Source organism: Schistocerca piceifrons, chromosome 3 (assembly GCF_021461385.2).
Source record: "Schistocerca piceifrons isolate TAMUIC-IGC-003096 chromosome 3, iqSchPice1.1, whole genome shotgun sequence".
Taxonomy (NCBI): domain Eukaryota; kingdom Metazoa; phylum Arthropoda; class Insecta; order Orthoptera; family Acrididae; genus Schistocerca; species Schistocerca piceifrons.
The window spans coordinates 681948045-681971176 of record NC_060140.1 but is presented as its reverse complement, the minus strand read 5'-3'; the positions used below and the strand labels follow the sequence as shown (position 1 = coordinate 681971176).

The 23132-nt window shown below is 41.6% G+C and overlaps 1 protein-coding gene across 1 annotated transcript in view; it reads right to left on the bottom strand.

Moving 5' to 3' along the window:
• Positions 1-23132, bottom strand: part of LOC124788960 — a 400179-nt gene that overhangs the window by 191587 nt on the left and 185460 nt on the right. The window contains exon 8 of the mRNA XM_047256249.1: positions 1695-1845. Within this exon, the coding sequence (XP_047112205.1) occupies positions 1695-1845 (151 nt within the window). The remainder of the gene's footprint in view (positions 1-1694; positions 1846-23132) is intronic.

Here is a 23132-nt window from a genome sequence, read left to right as displayed (position 1 = left end):
GAGGAAGTACATAGTATGTGAACAGTTTCAATCTTTGTCCCACCAATGCAACGTCGTCTTCGCGAATAAGGTTTATAAGAGTGCACAGCAGCCAAAGAAATCTTTACAACAGAAACAAAAGATGTTGAATAGATAGCAGTGGGCACCACAACATAAAAACTGCAACGTGCAACAATGGTCCAGTATATTATTCACGGAAAAATCTAAGGCTGAAATATTTGGAAACCATCGTCGAACGTTTGTTCGTCGACTTCATGGACAACGTTTGAAAAGTCACTGTACGACGCCAATGGCGAAGCATGGTGGAGGGTCGGCCATGATGTGGGGATATTTTGCGGGTGATAGAAGTCGGTAACCTAGTGAGAATTAATGGAAAATTAAAGAAGGAAGGATATCACAGGATACTGATCAACAATGCAGTTCCATCTGGCAAAAAACTTACTAGTCGTGGGTTTGTTTTGCAGTAGAGTAATGACCCCAAACATGCTTCTAAAATGTGCAGAGGGTATCTCAGTAGAAAAGAGAGAAGTGGAGAACTGAAAAATACGATCTGATCAAGTCAGTCACCTGACTTAAATCCTGTTGAACTCTTATGGAACGAAGTTGACAGGGAGATTTTAGAAATGTGAGGTCATCTAACGTTGAAGAGTTATGGTAATATTTACAGACGTATTGAACTGCAGTATTTGCAAAAACACTGCAAAATCTTATCTCCAGAAAGCCAAGAGTTTGTGCGGCTGTTCAGAGGGCAATGGGTGGATGCTTTGAAGAAGCTAAAATCTAAATCATTTTGAATTGTACTTAATGACGAGAGAGGAAATATTTATTTTGTGGGTCTATTTCGTTTGTACGATGTGCCTGTACATTGAAATAAATTGTAAAGTTTTCATCACGGATGACCGAAAATTTTTGACCGGAGTTGATGAACCCTTCCTGAAGTGATCAGCTACGAGAAGCTGCCTCGTTCCTAATAAGAAGAATGCCATTCTAGACATAGCCATGTTTTTGCCTTATGATGCCGGGAGGTGTGGTGCTGGCAGTGAGGCTTATTGTTAGTGGTTAGCGTGCTACGGTTCGCCAGTTCAAATCTGACAACTACCAATTATTTGCTATTTAGTTTTTATAATTGGTTAGCGTGCTACGGTTCGCCAGTTCAAATCTGACAACTACCAATTATTTGCTATTTAGTTTTTATAATTGGTTAGCGTGCTACGGTCCGCCAGTTCAAATCTGACAACTACCAATTATTTGCTATTTAGTTTTTATAATTGGTTAGCGTGCTACGGTTCGCCAGTTCAAATCTGACAACTACCAATTATTTGCTATTTAGTTTTTATAATTGGTTAGCGTGCTACGGTTCGCCAGTTCAAATCTGACAACTACCAATTATTTGCTATTTAGTTTTTATAATTGGTTAGCGTGCTACGGTCCGCCAGTTCAAATCTGACAACTACCAATTATTTGCTATTCAGTTTTTATAATTGGTTAGCGTGCTACGGTCCGCCAGTTCAAATCTGACAACTACCAATTATTTGCTATTTAGTTTTTATAAACAAATTGTCGAACGAACGAATTCCCACGGAAGCATAAAGATGAAAAGGAAAAACAGAGAGATGAGACGATACTCTTTTCAAGTGAGTGGAAGCAGTGGTGAGAGGCTTTTCGTCGTTACTAGAAACGATAAAATTACTTACCTGAACGTGTAAGGAAATTGTAGCGAGCACGCTTGCTGACGTATGGCGAATTCCCAGACATCATGATGGCTGAATCGGAGTCTGAATGATATCCAGAAATATCACTCGAGTCGTCGTCATCTTCCGCTACTTCCTTCATCAGTTCAAGTACCTGTGAACAAGTAAATACGATGTCGTTATCAGTCTGACGTGTGACGTCTCAACAAGAAACCTAAGCTGTAATCAACAGATAAGTTTCTGCGATTTAAATGAAATAAGTTTACACCATATCTCACATAAATGTGTATCTAATGGTGAAGGTTCAATACGTGGTGGGAAGGAACATTTACTAAGCAAAACAAATATTTTTAATGTAATATTTGTCCTCTCATTAAGCACCAGCAAATTATGAGAACAGTAGTGTACACTCGAGACACTTGTGTATCTAATTCCTGCTTCTGTTAGGTATCCTTGTCTTGACAATAAATTGTTTACGCACTAAAAATAAATAGTATTTGGTTGGCGAGAGATTTGGCGAATGTGATGGAGATGGGAAGGCTCATAGTGCAAGCTATACAATCCCGTCACATTAATGTGCAATAAGCTCTTATGGACGGCAGATGGCAGTATTAGCAGTGGAGGGTATATAAATGGTGTCGGGGGTGGGGGGGGGGGGGGGAGGACGCGGAAAACAGTCCAATCGTTGTCGTAAGGCAGAAATGATGGAGCGATTTATCCGACATCCAAAAGGATATGATCATTGGCTAGGGGCCGAGACTGGAAGCGTTTTCAAAATGACTAGGTTTGCCGACCGGAGTGGCAGAGCGGTTCTAGGCGCTACAGTCTGGAACCGCGCGACCGCCACGGGCGCAGGTTCGAATCCTGTCTCGAGCATGGATGTGTGTGATGTCCTTAGGTTAGTTAGGTTTCAGTAGTTCTAAGTTCTAGGGGACTGATGACCTCAGAAGTTAAGTCCCATAGTGCTCAGAGGCATTTTTTTTTGACTATGTTTGTGAGCTGTTAATGTTCCGCCATGGTTAAAGTATACCGTGCTTGGCGCTATCCAAAACCAGCGCCGAGGCAACTGTGTTGCATCAAGGGCCACAGATGATATGAGATGTGTACAGGCGAACAGACGTATAACTGAACAACTGACTGCCCAACTACCAAGTGGCTACCAACAGTTTCTCCACAACAACTGTTCAGCGAACGCTGCTGCGTATGGGCCTCCACAGCAGGCACCAGGTTCATGTGCCCATGTTGACTGCTGTTCATCGGAAACGAGAGCTGGAGTTTGCACGCCAGTACTGCAACTGGATGTCCTTAAGTAGCGACAGGTGACCTTTTCAGTTGTATCACGTTTTATGATCCATCGGATAGACAGCCATTGACATGTACGATCTTCGTACAATCGTCAAAAGAATCCAGGTCGGAGGAGGGAGAGTTATAGTCTGGGGAATCTTTTCGTGTCATTCAGTGGGTAATCTCGTCACTCTGGAGGTGACACTGGATCAACACAAGTATGCATCCATTCTTGGGTACCATATGCACCCCTGCATGCAGTTTGTTTTTTCTGGGAGCGATGCCATCAACAGGACAACGGAACGTGTCTCACAGCTCACAGTGTACGTGCGTGGTTCGAAGAGCAGCAGAATGAGTTTACCTTACTACACTGCCAACCAAACTCCCCGGATTTAAACCCAATCGAGAATCTGTGGGATCACATCGATCGAACTGCCACTTCATTTAATAGTAGGACCCCTTTGGTTGTCATCTGCGGCACCTTTACACAGAGGTACATCGACGATATTCCACGCCCCGTTTTGTTGCCCTTCACAGCAAGCCAACCTGAGATAACAGCCGCCCGCACACTGCAAGAGTTTCTACTGCTTGTATTGGTGCATGCTAAATCCTACCTTGGCCAGCAACATCGCCATACCTGTCTCCAGTTGAGAACGTTTGGAACGTTATGGGCAGGGTCCTCGATATTTTGACGATCTAACGCGACAGTTGGATAGAATTTGGAACAATATCCGTTGGGATGACGTCCAACAACTCTGTCAATCATTGCCAAGTCAAATAACTGCTTGCGTAATGGCCGGAGGTGGACCAATGCGTGATTGACTTGTTCAATTTGTGAAGCTCTTTCTCTTGAATAAACCAATTTTTTCTGAAATTGTAACCAATTCTTTGCCTGTATATGTACATCACATCTAGCAATTTCGTCCCATTCGGATAATTCCTTCGCGGTGCGTCTTTTCTTGTCTTAGTGTGTATTTACAATCATGAAATTTATTGTTAGTAATCAATTAGCGTGCGTAGGGAGTAATGATGTCCATAACTACAATTCTAAAAGAAAGTGATCTTCATTATTCTCAATCAAAAAGTGCTCTAATTTCCAAAAGGTGCGAATAATGTTTCTGCCAATATCTTTCATCACTTATTCAGTGTTGTTAGAGGTATGAAGTGTCCACGTCTATTGTGAAGGTATCTACGGAAACTAGTTTGATACAGTGGTTTCTTTAGTAAGCAAAAACGACTGGATGGTTTATCTCGTTTCGTGTATAGGGGCCTGAAGCTGGCGCCAGTGAGACACCGAAACAGATAGTGTAATAAAATTATTGTACAAATTTTTTGGTTGTCGGACATCTGTTTTCCGCAAGTCTCTTGTAAACGGTCAGCATCCTGCTATATTGCAATTAAAATTAAGTTACCAAACTGTAAACTGGCTCGATTCCCTCCATTATAATAACTCTTGTAAGTGACCCTTGAAACGTGAAATTAACTACACGACACCATTCTAAGCCGCTCTGTCGCTTTCAGGTGCGACACGAGGTCACCGATAAGGCTATTTCGCACAGGCACGTCTTTGTTCGAAATAGTAATAATACATCAGCTAAATCCTACCAGAAATGATGGCGTCTGCAAATTACTTCACCATTACTCGTATATAAGTGTTACAATGGATGCAGTTACTAACATTACATAGTTGTGTTTTAATAAGACCTGTAAATTAATGGCACTGAATCCTGAATAAATCTGACTCGACGTATGGTGGAGTATTCACGGTTTTATTTGAGTCTAAGATGTTTAAAAGACTAAGGCCGTCGAAAAGTCTGTTACTTGTGAGTGATCCGATACCAGCGGGGAATACAGTTCGTTTTGGCTTGGTGACTAGTGAGAAAGTGTTGCCCGTGGCATGCAGAAAAGCAAGCAAGTATTGAATAGCGAAGTTAGTTTCCTTCAGTTTTCAGAAATGTGGGAGGAACCCACAAATAACTGTCTTTTCCTGTAAGGAAAATAATTTTTTATTTGATTCGGGATGGGGCGATTTACAACTGTCTCTAATGGTTTGTTCATCCTTAGAATGTATTCTTTCAACAGAGACAGTTCAACTTGCATCACTTTATCTCAGTGAAAAAGTCACTTAGAACCTTAATACGTTTTCCATTTAACCATTACCCCAATGTAATAGTTGTTGGGAGCACATAATGACGCGTGCACATTATCCTTTCAACAGCTGCTGATTATGGATCAAGGTATTTCCTTTCTCTGCCAAGAAAGCTGACAAATTGTACTAACTACAGCTAGTCGCATTTTTTGTGTAGATTTTCTTCCTGTTTCTTCGGGAAGCACTCTATTTCATATAGGGCCGGGAATGATGCCTCTTTATTAGGATCAGGAGACCGAAATTCTAAATTCTCGAATCAGGGAGAAAGAGACCTTCCCCAATGCATGTAAATGTCGCACAATGGTTCGTTTAATCACATTTGCCATTTTTCGAGTACACTCACATGGTTCATTGTGAATTAATGCTAATTTTCCACCATTGTGCGACATTTACATGCATTGGGGAAGGTCCAAAAATCGGGTGTGTGGGAACCGCTTGCTCTACGCCAAAGTTCATAAAAATCTGCGCGTGGCAATAAATACATCTCTACTTGCTCATCATCATCTGGCTCGTGAACAGTATCAACCACTGCTATCGTGTATCGTTATTGGTGACGAGAAATGGTGTCTTTACGCTAACATAAAAAGAAAGGAATGATTGAGCCAAAGAAAGCAGCAGCTCCCCGTACAAATACCTGTGCACATCCACAGAAGATAGCGTTACGCATCTGGTGGAACAGCGACGGTGTCGTATACTACGAATTGGTTCCCCAAGGTGTAGCCACGGCTGCTGACATTTGTTGTCAGCAAGTGAGACGTCTTGCAGACGCAATTCGAGAACAACGACCAGGGAGAAGCATGACGTGGTGCACAACATCGCCCGCCCGCGTTCTGCTAGACCGGCAAAAAGCACTATACAGGAGTTAGGTTGGGAAATCATTCCGCGCCCATCTTATTCACTTGATCTTGCGCCTTCAGATTACCACCTTTTCCGATGTCCATCTAACAGTTTTCAAGGAATTTCCTTTCCCGATGAAAATGCGCTCTGAACATGCCTCGGCGAGATCTTCGCCTCAAAACTAAGTGATTTTTGCAGTCGCGGAATCGAAAAGTTACCCTAGTGTTGTCACATTGTGGTAAATAGTGGAGCAGAATATATTATTGATGACTAAAGTCTCTGTTATGTGTATCTGTTGTGTTTATTTTCTCATGGAAAAGCGCTGCGATCTTATGCACTGACCCAATACATCTAGGCAAACTAGTGTGAAGTGGATGTGAGAGAGTGCTTCCCAATGTATCTGTTATCACGGATTCTCCCGATTCAATTCGCGTATGGAACACAGCGAAAACTATTTCTAAACGCCTCTGTGTTCTGATTAGTCTAATCTTGTCTTTGCGATCCTTTTGAAAGCTATTCGTGTGTGTGTGTGTGTGTGTGTGTGGTGAGGGGGGGGGGGACGGGAGGGGGGGGCTGTAGTATATTCTTAGATTCCTCACCCAGAATCGGATGTAAATAGGCTTCTACGGGATTGTTTATGCTGTCTTCAGACGTCCACCAGTTCAGTTCTTCAACAGCTTCGGTCACGCTCTCCTAAGGGTCAAAGCAAACATGTAACAGTTCGTGTTGCCCCTCTCTACACATCAAGCGTCCCTGTTGGCACGGGTCTAACACGAGTACAATTATCGTATAGGACGCACGTGTGTTTTATCTGCAGTCTCCTTCTTAGATGAACTGCATTTTCTTACTGTCCCAACATTGGACGTAATTCCATGGAATCATGGGGATGAATCATTCCCTTAAATTTTATTCAGAAATAAGATTATCATTTAATTACTTAGGTGTAAATTTAAACTTGTTTTGTAGAACTGCTTTGTAAGTGATATTATTTGTTGGGCAGTCGAGTACTTTAACGGTACAATGGTCGTAGTGCGTTCGAAGCTCTTCTTAACAATATAAATAAACAACGGTAACATGTTACCAAAATCGCTTTATAATACAAGCAGCAATTTCGGTTGTAGTCCGATACACCAGCACGAGATCTTCGTTGTCGTACTATTAGTACTGCTGTGTTGTTTCGCAGCATCTTGGGCGAGCTCGGCTCTATTCGGGTTACGGAACGAGTTTTCTAGAGCATCTGAAGGTGACTGCCACCGAGAAAAGGGAAGACAAGGGCTGATCTCTCGAGCGGAGGGTAGTGCGGCTGGAGAATCTTCGTACCCGTGCTTTTGGAACAGAAGAAGGAAATACTGGTGTGTAGAAAACCGACTTCCACATTGCCAAAAACAAAAATGACATCAAAAAGATGTTTCCGAAACTTCAGTCCCGAATACTACAATCAGATAGTTATTTGGATGTAAAAAGACATCGAAATTATAATTTTGGCCAAGTATGCTTTTTTTTTATAATGAAAACAGTGTATGGCCTTCGTCAAGATTTGATGACATGAATAACTAAAAGCTGCATATCGTCACGAGTGAACAAAGTCGCTCATAAGCATCACCATCGATGGTGATATAAGAGTTGAAATTTTTTCCACTCCTTTTGGTACATCAACAATGGATTTCCAGTTGGATCAACAGCCGAAATTAGACATCCTTAAACGCTATGAGATTGTAAAACAAAGAAAGAAATGTAATCCAAAACTTGATTGATATTGATGTCTTCTTCTCTAAGCAGGAAATTCCATTTCGGAGTCACGCAGAAGATGAGCATTTCGCAAATCTTGGAAACTGTGTTGAATTAGTTTTGGTCGTAAGCAAATACGATGAAAAGTTGGGCCGCCACCTAGAGATAGCAAAAATGTTCTCTCGACTATCCAGTCACATACAGAATGACCTGATAGATTCTGCCACTACGGTTGTATTGAAGAAAATTATTAGGTCCACAACTTCACTGCCGCTGTTTGGCAATAGATGGCAGTAGCGGCAAGTTGCGTTGCAGATGGTAAGTAGTACACGTCATATAGGAAGCTTAGGCATTTGTAAACATAAGTTCATCAAAATATTAGTCGATTTGTAATTGCATCATAAAGTTACTCTCGACTGAATATTTCAGTTACGAGTCTAATTCTCGTCTTTTGCGGGAAGTATTAATTTTCTGATTTAACATGAAAAAATCTGCTGCTGGGGCTCATAAAATGTTACGTAAGACCTATGGCGAGGCACCTATTAGTGGAAGAACGTGCAGAGAATGGTTTCAACGCTTCAAGAACGGTGACTTTGGCGTCGAAGACGCAGAGAGAAAGTTTTTGGAGTTACTGAAACTGGCTGAAACAATCACAGGAGATCGTTATCGGAAGCAACTGATACGTTTGAGCCGAGCACTGAAAGCTAAAGGGTCACGAAAGTCGACACCGTATCGCAAAACCCATCAAAACATGTAGTACTTGGAAATGTTTAAATGGGACGTCCTACCCCAACCGCCGTATTCTCCAGACAAGGCTTCCTCTGCCACTACCTTTCTTCGATCAGGGGTACAAGGCCTGGCTGACCAGCACTTCCGCTCATATAATCAAGTGCAAATTGACGGATCTCCTCAAAAGAGGCCCAGTTCTTCCACCGCGGGATTTGGATTCTACCCGAAAGATGGGAGAAAGCAGTGGTCAGAGCTGGCCGATACCTTGAATCGTAATTTTTTTCTAAGTTTTTCACAATAAAGCCTCGAATTCGAGAAAAAACGATGGAAGCAAAGTTGTAGACCCAATAAGAAAGAGGTAAGTATTGCACCTTTCATTGCAATCATTGTGGGTCAAACCAGCGATGTTCCGCGGCACTCTCAACTCGTAGAGATACATATCTGTTAGTGGTGAAATTCAAGAAAGATTTCTTGGTTTCGTTGATGTAAGTGTCGACCGTAGCGCAGTTGCTCTGGAAAATCATGTTTGCGTTACATTGGAAAATTATGAATATGGTTCAAAACCAGTAGTACAATGCTATTGTGAAGGTGCCGCTGTGTTAGCTGGAGAATTGAATGACCTTCAAAGAGAGTAAAAGACAAATACCATGATATAATTTTCATACACTGTCTTGTTCATAGGTTGAACCAAGTGCTTTCTCAGTCCGTATCCTCTTTAAAGGATCGCGAAATATTTTTTACAACTAAGTAATTTTGCAACCTTTTTCGCTAGTTCCACAGACGGAACTGCTGCGCTGAACAGGATTAAGATTTCCAAAAGTGTGCCCCACACACTGGAACTGCAATGGAAGGCAAGTGGAAACGGTAAAAGAACACATTTCCGATATTTTAAAACTGTTTGACAGCATTCTTGGCAATCCTAAGGAACGGGACAATGATACATAACACGAAGCTCGCGGATTCGGTAATCTTCCTCGGGAAACTGAGTTTCGTTTCTTATCTCAGATATTTAGTGAAGTACTTGTGATGACTGATATTCGTTTTGACATGCTGCAAACTAAAATCGTGGACAAACTGTCCACGATTGTGCACTTTGGCAAGAAAAGGAGATGGGTTTGATACAGTTCGGTTGAGTAGCGAAGGGAGCAAGAAAAAACATCGTTATCAAGCATCTGACCCCAGAACCTACTATTGACGTCTATACTATGAAATTTGCGACGTCATTAATCAGAAGCTGGAGGTTCGATTTGAAGAGCTTGAAAAATTCGAGTTTCCTCAATTATTGTATGCTGCAGAGCAAAATAGAGAAATTTCCCTGAGGATGCTTTTCACTCGTTAAAAGATGGCTATGACCAATATTTTGATTTGGGTCGTCTCAAAAGCGAACTCACTGTGATATATTCGACAGAGGAATGCCTTTCTTTGGAACTGCAGCACCTTCTTCCCTACCAGAGAAGTACTGGTCTGTCTTCTTTGCATTGACTGAACCTTATAAGCTATGTGTCCTTGTGTTAAAAATAACTGTCACCAGTGCAAGTGCTGAAAGTTCTTTCCCTACCCTTCACAGAATTCATACCCTCTGCAAGAACTCCCAAGTACTACAAACACCCTCAAAACTATCAGTACTGTCTACAGAAAAGAAGTTGTTGAAACTAAAATTAGCTGAAAGTGAGAAAGAGTTCTATCGGCATATAATCGAAGAATTCAGCAGGACGGAAAGAAGAACTAAATTATCATTCAAGTAAAAGAAAGTCAATGAGGCAAGAACTAATTATAATTCATTACGTTTTTGAAAGTTTATATGGATCAGCCTGTATTTTTCGCTGCACGCTATTTCAGCTCTGCCTCGAAGCTATTTGATAGTTTGTGTACATTAATTTAGAGTTTAACATTAAAGGAGTGTAAACAGTGTGATGTGTAATTAACTTCATAAATTCTATTAGAAAATACTGTCCATTGTAATTGGTTCTCTCTGTTCAAATGTCACCGACGCCACTGTATCCTGCCAATGAACCGAAGTGCATCACCTGCTTTCCCTACGACTGAGTCTATGTGATCGTTTCACCTCATATTGCTATAAATGGTCCTAACCAGGTATTAGTAGTGGAGCGAAGAGCGCGTCAACCCTCTCTCCATTGTTGCCAAACTTATTCACGATGGCGGATCCAAGGTGGCGGTGATAGATGTGGCAAAGTTGCAATGACATCATAGTGGGAAGTTCAAATTTTGGTGGGAAGATAGGTCAATTGGGCTACCCCCACTAACTTAAACCCTCCCCTCTTCCTTCCCCTCCCCTAGAAAATGGCAGAAAGTTCAAATTCCAGCAGGACAATGCAACACACCATGGCTACCTTCACTAACCGAAGAAAATGGCGAGAAAATGGTCACTTGGCCTACCTCCACTAACCTGTCATCCGACCACCACCTCTTTCTAAAAATTGGTGGGAAAAGGACTCAGCCTGTGCTGGATAGGATGGACGTAAGTCTTTATTTTGCAGGCAGTCTTTATTTAAACAATCTGAGGCAGCACTGCTATCCAGTGTCTCCACCACAAGGTCTGGAGTCCAACTGACCTAGAACACAGTACCACACTGATGCCCCTTCTGTGATGTAGTCCAAGATGGCGATCTGGGTAGAAAATGGCAGGAAAATGACTCAGCCTATGCCAGGCTGCTGGATAGAAGGAGGAGTGTACTTTATTTATTTTAGACCAATTTACTTAGGGACGGATTTGACATAGTATATTTATTACACTGATACAAAACACAAGCCGAGATGTGCTTGGGGTCATAATATACAGCACTACAGACACGCAAACAACTCGTAAATTACCGATATAATTAAGTGCACTGATGAGCAGATGCATCCACTAATTATAAACTGTCGAAATAACGCACATAATTTATTTAGAGACGGATTTCACGTAAATTATTTATTACACAGCTTCAAAACACTCACCCCCTCATGCTTGAGGTCGCAGTAAATAGTCTACAGACCTGCAAACTACTCGTAAATCAGTGAAATAATGCAGTACACTTATGTGCAGAAACGCAAACAACTCCTAAATTGTCGAAATAATGCACTGCACAGCCTACACTCCTGCTCGTAAAATAACGCAGCAGTCACGCAAACAACTCATAAATTACCAAACAATAATGCATATGTTATGCTATTCAAGCATGCTCACAACGCTCAAACACCCGAAAATAATGTAATGAACAAACACTCAGTGCATGTATATGATCGAATATATTGTTGTTATTGTGGTCTCCAGTCCTGAGACTGGTTTGATGCAGCTCTCCATGCTACTATATCCTGTGCAAGCTTTTTCATCTCCCAGTACCTACTGCAACCTACATCCTTCTGAATCTGCTTAGTGTATTCATCTCTTAGTCTCCCTCTACGGTTTTTACCCTCCACGCTGCTCTCCAATACTAAATTGGTGATCCCTTGATGCCTCAGATCATGTCCTACCAACTGAGCCCTTCTTCTGGTCAAGTTGTGCCACAAACTTCTCTTCTCCCCAATCCTATTCAATACTTCCTCATTAGTTATGTGATCTACCCATCTAATCTTCAGCATCCTTCTGTAGCACCACATTTCGAAAGCTTCTATTCTCTTCTTGTCCAAACTATTTATCGTCCATGTTTCACTTCCATACATGGCTACACTCCATACAAATACTTTCAGAAATGACTTCCTAGCACTTAAATCTATACTCGATGTTAACAAATTTCTCTTCTTCAGAAACGATTTCCTTCCCATTGCCAGTCTACATTTTATATCCTCTCTAATTCGACCATCATCAGTTATTTTGCTCCCCAAATAGCAAAACTCCTTTACTACTTTAAGTGTCTCATTTCCTAATCTAATTCCCTCAGCATCACCTGACTTAATTCGACTACATTCCATTATCCTCGTTTTGCTTTTGTTGATGTTCATCTTATATCTTCCTTTCAAGATAATGTCCATTCCATTCAACTGCTCTTCCAAGTCCTTTGCTGTCTCTGACAGAATTACAATGTCATCGGCGAACCTCAAAGTTTTTATTTCTTCTCCATGGATTTTAATACCTACTCCAAATTTTTCTTTTGTTTCCTTTACTGCTTGCTCAATATACAGATTGAACAACATCGGGGAGAGGCTACAACCCTGTCTTACTCCCTTCCCAACCACTGCTTCCCTTTCATGCCCCTCGACTCTTATAACTGCCATCTGGTTTCTGTACAAATTGTAAATAGCCTTTCGCTCCCTGTATTTTACCCCTGCCACCTTTAGAATTTGAAAGAGAGTATTCCAGTCAACATTGTCAAAAGCTTTCTCTAAGTCTACAAATGCTAGAAACGTAGGTTTGCCTTTCCTTAATCTTTCTTCTAAGATAAGTCGTAAGGTCAGTATTGCCTCACGTGTTCCAGTGTTTCTGCGGAATCCAAACTGATCTTCCCCGATGTTGGCTTCTTCTAGTTTTTCCATTCGTCTGTAAAGAATTCGCGTTAGTATTTTGCAGCTGTGACTTATTAAACTGATAGTTCGGTAATTTTCACATCTGTCAACACCTGCTTTCTTTGGGATTGGAATTATTATATTCTTCTTGAAGTCTGAGGGTATTTCGCCTGTTTCATACATCTTGCTCACCAGATGGTAGAGTTTTGTCAGGACTGGCTCTCCCAAGGTTATCAGTAGTTCTAATGGAATGTTGTCTACTCCGGGGGCCTTGTTTCGACTCAGGTCTTTTAGTGCTCTGTCAAACTATTCACGCAGTATTGTATCTCCCATTTCATCTTCATCTACATCCTCTTCCATTTCCATAATATTGTCCTCAAGTACATCGCCCTTGTATAGACTCTCTATATACTCCTTCCACCTTTCTGCTTTCCCTTCTTTCCTTACAACTGGGTTTCCATCTGAGCTCTTGATATTCATACAAGTCGTTCTCTTATCTCCAAAGGTCTCTTTAATTTTCCTGTAGGCAGTATCTATCTTACCCCTAGTGAGATAAGCCTCTCCATCCTTACATTTGTCCTCTAGCCATCCCTGCTTAGCCATTTTGCACTTCCTGTCGATCTCATTTTTGAGACGTTTGTATTCCTTTTTGCCTGCTTCATTTACTGCATTTTTATATTTTCACCTTTCATCAATTAAATTCAATATTTCTTCTGTTACCCAAGGATTTCTACTAGCCCTCGTCTTTTTACCTACTTGATCGTCTGCTGCCTTCACTACTTCATCCCTCAAAGCTACCCATTCTTCTTCTACTGCATTTCTTTCCCCCATTCCTGTCAATTGTTCCCTATATGTGGCCGATTTCGTATTACGAATCTGTCTATGCATGCTTAGCATGACAGCGGCGGTGGCCTGTGGTGGGAATGATCCATGCTTCCTGCTAATGACAGGAGCCGTCCAAATGGAGAGGCCTGTTGGGATGAAGGAATGTAGTTGACTTAACCATGTCGTCCTCTAGACGGCCGAATAGCGGATTGATATGTGTTTGACAGCTTATGTGATCGCATGGAAATTTGAGAAGATTCAATATCGACATGTGTTTGCGCTGGACCATTATTCCCTCCCAAGTAAATTATCCAATTGACTGATTCATCACATTTCACATCTTTATTTGGTTGAGAGGTGATTGATTGTGGTATGTGTTGAGTGCATGTAGTAGGTGAATGATGGATGGAGCTCACGTTTGCTGATTCTCTAGACATAAGAAACACCTAAGTAGACATTGTAAATTATAAGGATGATTTGGAATCTGTTATATCACCGACATTGGTATTTGCGAGTGGAAATATCACATATTTTTCGAGTTTTCGCGTAAAGGTGTTCGCAGACAGGATTAAGTTTCTAGTTATTCAGTGGTGTACAGCACACTCCAACTCGCTAAAGTTTCGGGTTTGTAGAAAAAGAATTTCCAGTCTATATCTTCGAAATTATGTTGTGGGAGCAATCGGTAGGATACTACTATGTGCTTGATATCAAAAAGTACAGCGTAAATGGTATAAATTTATGGCAAACCATGTGAAAATACAAGTGTTCTTGTAATCCCAGAGTATGGAGATGTATGTAGAAAAGCAAGCAAACAAGCAGATTGGGTCCAGAAACAGTAACACGTTTGTGCTGAGGGGAGCCAAACCAAAATTTGTAGAACAGTTCTGAGAGTGACTTCTGTCCACTGAGGGTGCACTGGTTAGCAACGAGAAGATATCTAGTGGTGCGAGGAATGTATACGGTTCTGTCTGTTTTCGCGGTATATCTACGAATGTCTGGCAGTCGACAGCTATCCAAATGATGTAAAAGGGGGCAATTTTGTATGGTACAGGATACGAATTGTATGTTTACTATATCGACATGGTACACATAATATATTGCTCGGCTGGAGATCGGTTTCCCGCTCTAATATTCGAGTTCCTGCCCTCAGTGGCAGAGTAAGAAAGATTCTTTCTGTATTCAACGATCTGTAGGCCACTTTGGAGGGTTTAATTGTCTGTGCAATATGGTGATCTGTACAAAAGAGTATTTTGCCACTGGAAGTCTTGGCTGCAGAAACAAAAAAAACAAAAAAATGCAGACAGTGCTTCCACACTTGCAGCGTCAGTAATTCGGTGGGTAAATTCAGTAAGAGCCAATCATAATGCTCCATTCATTCATAAGACATCTTTTGTGCAGGGAGATAGGAATTTCTAAAAACTGATTCGATCAAGATGGAGGCAAGGTTTCTACGTAGAGTTCTGAGAAAGCAAGTGTTCAAAGACAAGTTGAAGGAGACCATCCAACTCTGGCGGTGATTCCGTCTCTCATCTGCCACTGTGGCACTAGGACATCTCCAGAACAGTAGCTGTAGAATACCGAAAATTCCAGCCATTTTTGTCTTCTGAAGGACAGTGCTTCGAATTCTGTTGGTGTATTTGATTCGACTTCCCCCATCTGTGCTTAGACAGTGCTCACCTTCCAAACAACAAGAATGTTTTTATGATTAACAGTGTTTTCGTGAGTGTGCACAGACATGTTGGCAGCAGGAGGTCACGATTTCCAGGAATGGAACACGTGATGTCTTGTTAAGACCATCGGGGAGAATGCAATGGGTGTTATCCTGAGCTATTTTAGTAAACGGGTCCTGGCTGCTGCGCAAACTTTTTTTGCGGCTATGCGTCAGCCATACTGGGCAGGTAATCATGCATGCCCGTCTAGATGCAGCTTGCACGTCCCGTTAGGATCGCTAGGAACAATGGGGCCTGTGCTATTCTGGGAAGCAATGGAAGGGATTTCTGCAGCGTCTATGAGGGTGAGTTGCTCCACAATTGTGTATTTGCTGGACCGCAGGTAGAGAGATAGATTGTGCCAGCAATGGTGAACACATGCACGTATTCCAGAGGGTTACTTAGCACTTATTTAAATAGACGTGTGACGTCAGTATAACACTCGAAGCACTCCAACTGTAGACGCGAATTTCACCTGCCGTTGGCAGCGGCGTGATGGTACTGACTTGTGTCCAGCTGGCCCTGCAAAGCAAGTGTGCATATTGGAACAGTTTCCTGATATGTTGCGCTTTTTATGTGCCCTGAGTGTTTGTCCACTACATTATTTTCGGGTGTTTGAGCGTTGTGAGCGTGAGTGAATAGCGTTACACGTCTATTATTTTTTGACAATTTATGAGTTGTTTGCATGTCTGTTGCATTATTTTGTGAGCAGGTCTGTGGGTCGTACAGTGCATTATTTCGACAATTTAGGAGTTGTTTGCGTCTCTGTTCATCAGTGTACTGCATTATTTCGGTGATTTACGAGTAGTTTGCAGATCTGTACACTATTTACTGTGAACTCAAGCATGCGAGGGTGAGTGTTTTGTACCAGTGTAATAAATAAACAAATTACATGAAATCCATCCCTAAATAAACTGTATGCATTATTTCGACAGTTTATAATTAGTGGGCATGTCTGCTCATCAGTGTACTGCATTATTTCGGTAATTTACGAGATTTTTGCATGTCTGTATGCTGTGTATTATGACCCCATGCACATCAGGGCGTGTGTTTCTTGTCAGTGTAATAAATATACTACATCAAATCCATCCTAAATAAATTGCTCTAAAATAAATAAAGTACAGTCCTCTCTCTCTCCAGCAGCCTGGGTACAGGCTGAGTCATTTTGCCACCATTTTTCTCCTAGACCACCGTGGGATGAAAGCATACTCTGATGGTAGTACTGTGTACTAGGTCAGTTGGACTCCAGACCTAATGGTGGACACAATGGATGGAGGTACTGCATCAAATTGTGTAAATAAAGACTGCCTGCAAAATAGAGACTTATGTCCATCCTGTCCAGTAGTCCAGCACAGGCTGAGTCCGTTTCCGAGTTTTTTTTTTCTCCCCAGACCATCACCTTGGATTACACCAGGGAAGGGATGACAGTGCTATCTGGTGGCGGTACTGTGTACTAGGTCAGTTGAACTCCAGGCCTTGTGGTGGAGACACTGGATAGCGGTACTGCCTCAAATTGTTATAATAATGTCTGCTTGCAAAATCAAGACTTACGTCCATCCTATCCAGCACAGGCTGAGCCCTTTTCCTGCCAATTCCTAGGAAGAGGTAGTGATCGGATGACTTAGGTTGGTAGAGGTAGCCCAAGTGACCTTTTTTCTCGCCATTTTCTTAGGTTAGTGGAGGTCACCGTGGTGTGTTGCATTGCCCTGCTGGAATTAGAACTTCCTGCCATTTTCTAGGGGGGGGGGGGAGGGGAGGGGTTAGGTTAGTGGAGGTAGTCCAACTGACCTATCTTCCTGCCAGAATTTGAACTTCCCGCCATGACGTGATTGCGATGTTCCCATGTCTATTGCCACCATCTTGGATCCGCCATCTTGAATCAATTTGATAACAGTGGAGTGGAGAGTAGGGTGAAGCTCTCTTTGCTCCACTACTGGTATTTGTATAAGATAACTGATTAAACTGTGACTCACTGATACGGTAGTCATATGGCACTATATATATATATATATATATATATATATATATATATATATATATATATGTGTGTGTGTGTGTGTGTGTGTGTGTGTGTGTGTATATGTGTGTGTGTGTGTGTGTGACATGCATAGTTTTGTATTTCTGAATATTTAGAGCAAGTCGCTAATCTTCGTATGACTTTGAAATCTAATTATGATTTGATGGATCATTTATGTAGTTTTTATCAGAAAGTGCTTCCTTATGGAGAACTGTACGATGTGTGGAAAGTCTGATGTTACTGTTGGTATTGTCAACAAGGTCATTAATATGAAAAATGAATAGCAAGGGTCCCTACACACCTACCTGCGGCACACCAGAAGTTACTTCTGCATCGGTCGTGGCTCTCCATTCAAGATAACATAGTGTGTCTTCCCTACAAAGAAATCTTCGGTCCAATCACAAGTTTCGCTTGATATCCCATATGATCATACTTTCGATTATAAGCGTAGATACTGTACTGAGTCAAATGATTTTCTGAAATAAATAAATAGCCTGCTGCATCTATCTGAGTGGCTTGATCCATGGTTTTCAGGATGTCATATGCGAAAAGCGTGAGATGGGTTTCGCATGACAGATGTTTTCGGAATCCTCGCTTATCGGTATGGAGGAGGTTATTTTGTTAGAGATACTCATTACTTTTGAGCTCTGGATATGTTGTAACATTCTGCAACAGATGGGTGTTGAGAATATTGGATGGTAGTTTTGCAGATCACTTCCGCTACCCTCGTTTTAGTTAGCAAGTACAGTTTTTTAACCAGGGGATCTATGGTATTTTAATGGAGGAGTTAACTCAGCCACAGATTCTGCATGGAACGCGAAAGGAATCCCATAAATGACACTACTCCTGGATTTTCCTTTTTAAAGTACAGCTTGAAAACAGAGTTGAGCACTTTCGCTTTTCTTTGGTAAGCTTTATTTCGGTTCATGTGTCATCCATGAGTGTTTGGACACTAACTTTATACCACTAATGGCGTTACATGTGACTAACATTTCTTTGGGTTTTGTGAGAGATCTTTCGATAATATTTTGCTACGGTAATCACTGAAGGCTTCACGCATTGCTCTATTCACAGCTAAACGAGTTTCATTTAGTACCAGTATATGCTTTGTTTTATACCTGCTGTGCAGTATTCACCGTTTCTTCATTAGTTTCTTTACAGAGGCTGCATACCATGGAGGGTGTCTTACAGCGTGAACTGTTCTATTATGTACATATCTGTCGGTGCTGGATCAACTATTCTTTTGAACCTAAGCCATAATTCTTTTATTTGCCCCTGTTCAGAGCTAAACGTACTTTATTGAATTGTGAACTCCCACCTCTTTTTCTAGTCTCCTAGTCATGTAAATGTTCCTACATGTTTTAGTTGTCATTTTTACTTTGTTAATCACCGAAACTACAATAGCGTCATGGTTACAGACAGAAGTTTCATTGTGGACATCCTCATAGAGGTCTATTTGTTGCCAATAGGTCCAGTAGATTTCCATCATGAATGGACCTTCGGACTATCTGTTCCATGTAACTTTCAGAGAAGGCATTTATTATTGATATACAAGATGTCTTATCACGCCTACCAGCTAAACAACTGTAATTATCCCATTTGATTGTTGGATGATTAAAGCCTCTTCCAATAGCATGATTCGAAACATACCTAGGTATCTAGTGAAGTCTTCTCTAAAGTTTTTGGTTACACTAGCGTTTTCTTTACCATGCAACAGGTATTCAGATCCTCCCTCCCCCCCCCCCCCCTCCACCTACCCAGAGTGCCTACAAAGTGTTTGCAGGAGAATTTCTTCTTCTCCTATTAAAAATCTATCCAGAATAAAACTTCCGGCAGTGCAATGTTAGCTCTCAAAGCTGCCCCTTATGTAGAATACAACACCTGAATTGTGGAGCAAGTGTAGTGTGTTACAACGTTCGTTAGCACATTGTAGGTGTGTGTTAACTTAAGCTGTCTTAAATACAGCTTCATGCTTACTAATTCTTTCAGAATCTCGCACCATGACCATCTAACAAAGGTTGTTGTTGTTGTTGTTGTGGTCTTCAGTCCTGAGACTGGTTTGATGCAGCTCTCCATACTACTCTATCCTGTGCAAGCTTCTTCATCTCCCAGTACCTACTGCAACCTACATCCTTCTGAATCTGCTTAGTGTATTCATCTCTTGGTCTCCCCCTATGATTTTTACCCTCCACGCTGCCCTCCAATGCTAAATTGGTGATACCTCGATGCCTCAGAACATGTCCTACCAACCGATCCCTTCTTCTGGTCAAGTTGTGCCACAAACTTCTCTTCTCCCCAATTCTATTCAATACTTCCTCATTAGTTATGTGATCTACCCATCTAATCTTCAGCATTCTTCTGTAGCACCACATTTCAAAAGGTTCTATTCTCTTCTTGTCCAAACTATTTACCGTCTATGTTTCACTTCCATACATGGCTACACTCCATACAAATACTTTCAGAAATAACTTCCTGACACTTAAATCTATACTCGATGTTAACAAATTTCTCTTCTTCAGAAACGCTTTCCTTGCCACTGCCAGTCTACATTTTATATCCTCTCTAATTCGTCCATCATCAGTTATTTTGCTCCCCAAATAGCAAAACTCCTTTACTACTTTAAGTGTCTCATTTCCTAATCTAATACCCTCAGCATCACCCGACTTAACTCGACTACATTCCATTATCCTCGTTTTGCTTTTGTTGATGTTCATCTTATATCCTCCCTTCAAGACACCATCCATTCCCTTCAACTGCTCTTCCGCTGTCTCTGCCAGAATTACAATGTCATCGGCGAACCTCAAAGTTTTTATTTCTTCTCCATGGATTTTAATACCTACTCCAAATTTTTCTTTTGTTTCCTTTACTGCTTGCTCAATATAGAGATTGAATAACATCGGGGAGAGGCTACAACCCTGTCTTACTCCCTTCCCAACCACTGCTTCCCTTTCATGTCCCTCAACTCTTATAACTGCCATCTGGTTTCTGTACAAGTTGCAAATAGCCTTTCGCTCCCTGTATTTTACCCCTGCCACCTTTAGAATTTGAAAGAGAGTATTCCAGTCAACATTGTCAAAAGCTTTCTCTAAGTCTACAAATGCTAGAAACGTAGGTTTGCCTTTCCTTAATCTTTCTTCTAAGATAAGTCGTAAGGTCAGTATTGCCTCACGTGTTCCAGTATTTCTACGGAATCCAAACTGATCTTCCCCGAGGTCGGCTTCTACTAGTTTTTCCATTCGTCTGTAAAGAATTCGTGTTAGTACTTTGCAGCTGTGGCTTATTAAACTGATTGTTCGGTAATTTTCACATCTGTCAACACCTGCTTTCTTTGGGATTGGAATTATTATATTCTTCTTGAAGTCTGAGGGTATTTCGCCTGTTTCATACATCTTGCTCACCAGATGGTAGAGTTTTGTCAGAACTGGCTCTCCCAAGGCCGTCAGTAGTTCCAATGGAATGTTGTCTACTCCGGGGGCCTTGTTTCGACTCAGGTCCTTCAGTGCTCTGTCAAACTCTTCACGCAGTATCGTATCTCCCATTTCATCTTCATCTACATCCTCTTCCATTTCCATAATATTGTCCTCAAGTACATCGCCCTTGTATAGACCATCTATATACTCCTTCCACCTTTCTGCTTTCCCTTCTTTGCTTACAACTGGGTTTCCATCTGAGCTCTTGATGTTCATACATGTGGTTCTCTTATCTCCTAAGGTCTCTTTAATTTTCCTGTAGGCAGTATCTATCTTACCCCTAGTGAGATAAGCCTCTACATCCTTACATTTGTCCTCTAGCCATTCCTGCTTAGCCATTTTGCACTTCCTGTCGATCTTATTTTTGAGACGTTTGTATTCCTTTTTGCCTGCTTCATTTACTGCATTTTTATATTTTCTCCTTTCATCAATTAAATTCAATATTTCTTCTGTTACCCAAGTATTTCTACTAACCCTCTTCTTTTTACCTACTTGATCCTCTGCTGCCTTCACTACTTCATCCCTCAGAGCTACCCATTCTTCTTCTACTGTATTTCTTTCCCCCATTCCTATCAATTGTTCCCTTATGCTCTCCCTGAAACTCTGTACAACCTCTGGTTCTTTCAGTTTATCCAGGTCCCATCTCCTTAAATTCCCGCCTTTTTGCAGTTTCTTCAGTTTTAATCTACAGGTCATAACCAATAAATTGTGGTCAGAGTCCACATCTGCCGCTGGAAACGTCTTACAATTTAAAACCTGGTTCCTAAATCTCTGTCTTACCATTATATAATCTATCTGATACCTTTTAGTATCTCCAGGGTTCTTCCATGTATACAACCTTCTATCATGATTCTTAAACCAAGTGTTAGCTATGATTAAGTTGTGCTCTGTGCAAAATTCTATCAGGCGGCTTCCTCTTTCATTTCTTAGCCCCAATCCATATTCACCTACTACGTTTCCTTCTCTCCCGTTTCCTACACTCGAATTCCAGTCACCCATGACTATTAAATTTTCGTCTCCCTTCACTATCTGAATAATTTCTTTTATTTCATCATAAATTTCTTCAATTTCTTCGTCATCTGCAGAGCTAGTTGGCATATAAACTTGTACTACTGTAGTAGGTGTGGGCTTCGTATCTATCTTGGCCACTATAGTGCGTTCACTATGCTGTTTGTAGTAGCTTACCCGCATTCCTATTTTCCTATTCATTATTAAACCTACTCCTGCATTACCCCTATTGGACTTTGTGTTTATAACCCTGTAGTCACCTGACCAGAAGTCTTGTTCCTCCTGCCACCGAACTTCACTAATTCCCACTATATCTAACTTTAACCTATCCATTTCCCTTTTTAAATTTTCTAACCTACCTGCCCGATTAAGGGATCTGACATTCCACGCTCCGATCCGTAGAACGCCAGTTTTCTTTCTCCTGATAACGACATCCTCTTGAGTAGTCCCCGCCCGGAGATCCGAATGGGGGACTATTTTACCTCCGGAATATTTTACCCAAGAGGACGCCATCATCATTTAATCATACAGTAAAGCTGCATGCCCTCGGGAAAAATTACGGCCGTAGTTTCCCCTGGCTTTCAGCCGTTCGCAGTACCAGCACAGCAAAGCCGTTTTGGTTTTTGTTACAAGGCCAGATCAGTCAATCATCCAGACTGTTGCCCTTGCAACTACTGAAAAGGCTGCTGCCCCTCTTCAGAAACCACACGTTTGTCTGGCCTCTCAACAGATACCCCTCCGTTGTGGTTGTATCTACGGCGCGGCTATCTGTATCGCTGAGGCACGCAAGCCTCCCCACCAACGGCAAGGTCCATGGTTCATGGGGGGCCTAACAAAGGTGGCAATTCATTTTTTACTTATGTTGATAACATGGATGACTGATCAACTGTGGCTATCAAGATTTCTTACAAACCCTGAAGATCCGAGATGTATATAACACATTGAAATAATGTTTGAGGAACTGTGCACTAGTGTGTGTGTGTGTGTGTGTGTGTGTGTGTGTGTGTGTGTGTGCGTGTGTGTGCATACATGTATGCTTGGCGGGTATCCCGAACCTTATCTCGAACTTAACTTGGGTGGACCCACCTCTAAATCACTGACTTAACATGAATGTATCCACTTCCGAACACTACCTCGACATAACATGGGTTCTGAACAGTACCCTGAATATAACTCAGTTGGATCCTCCTTCGAACTCTATCCTGGACGTAACACAGGTGGATCCACCCTATCCTGGACCTA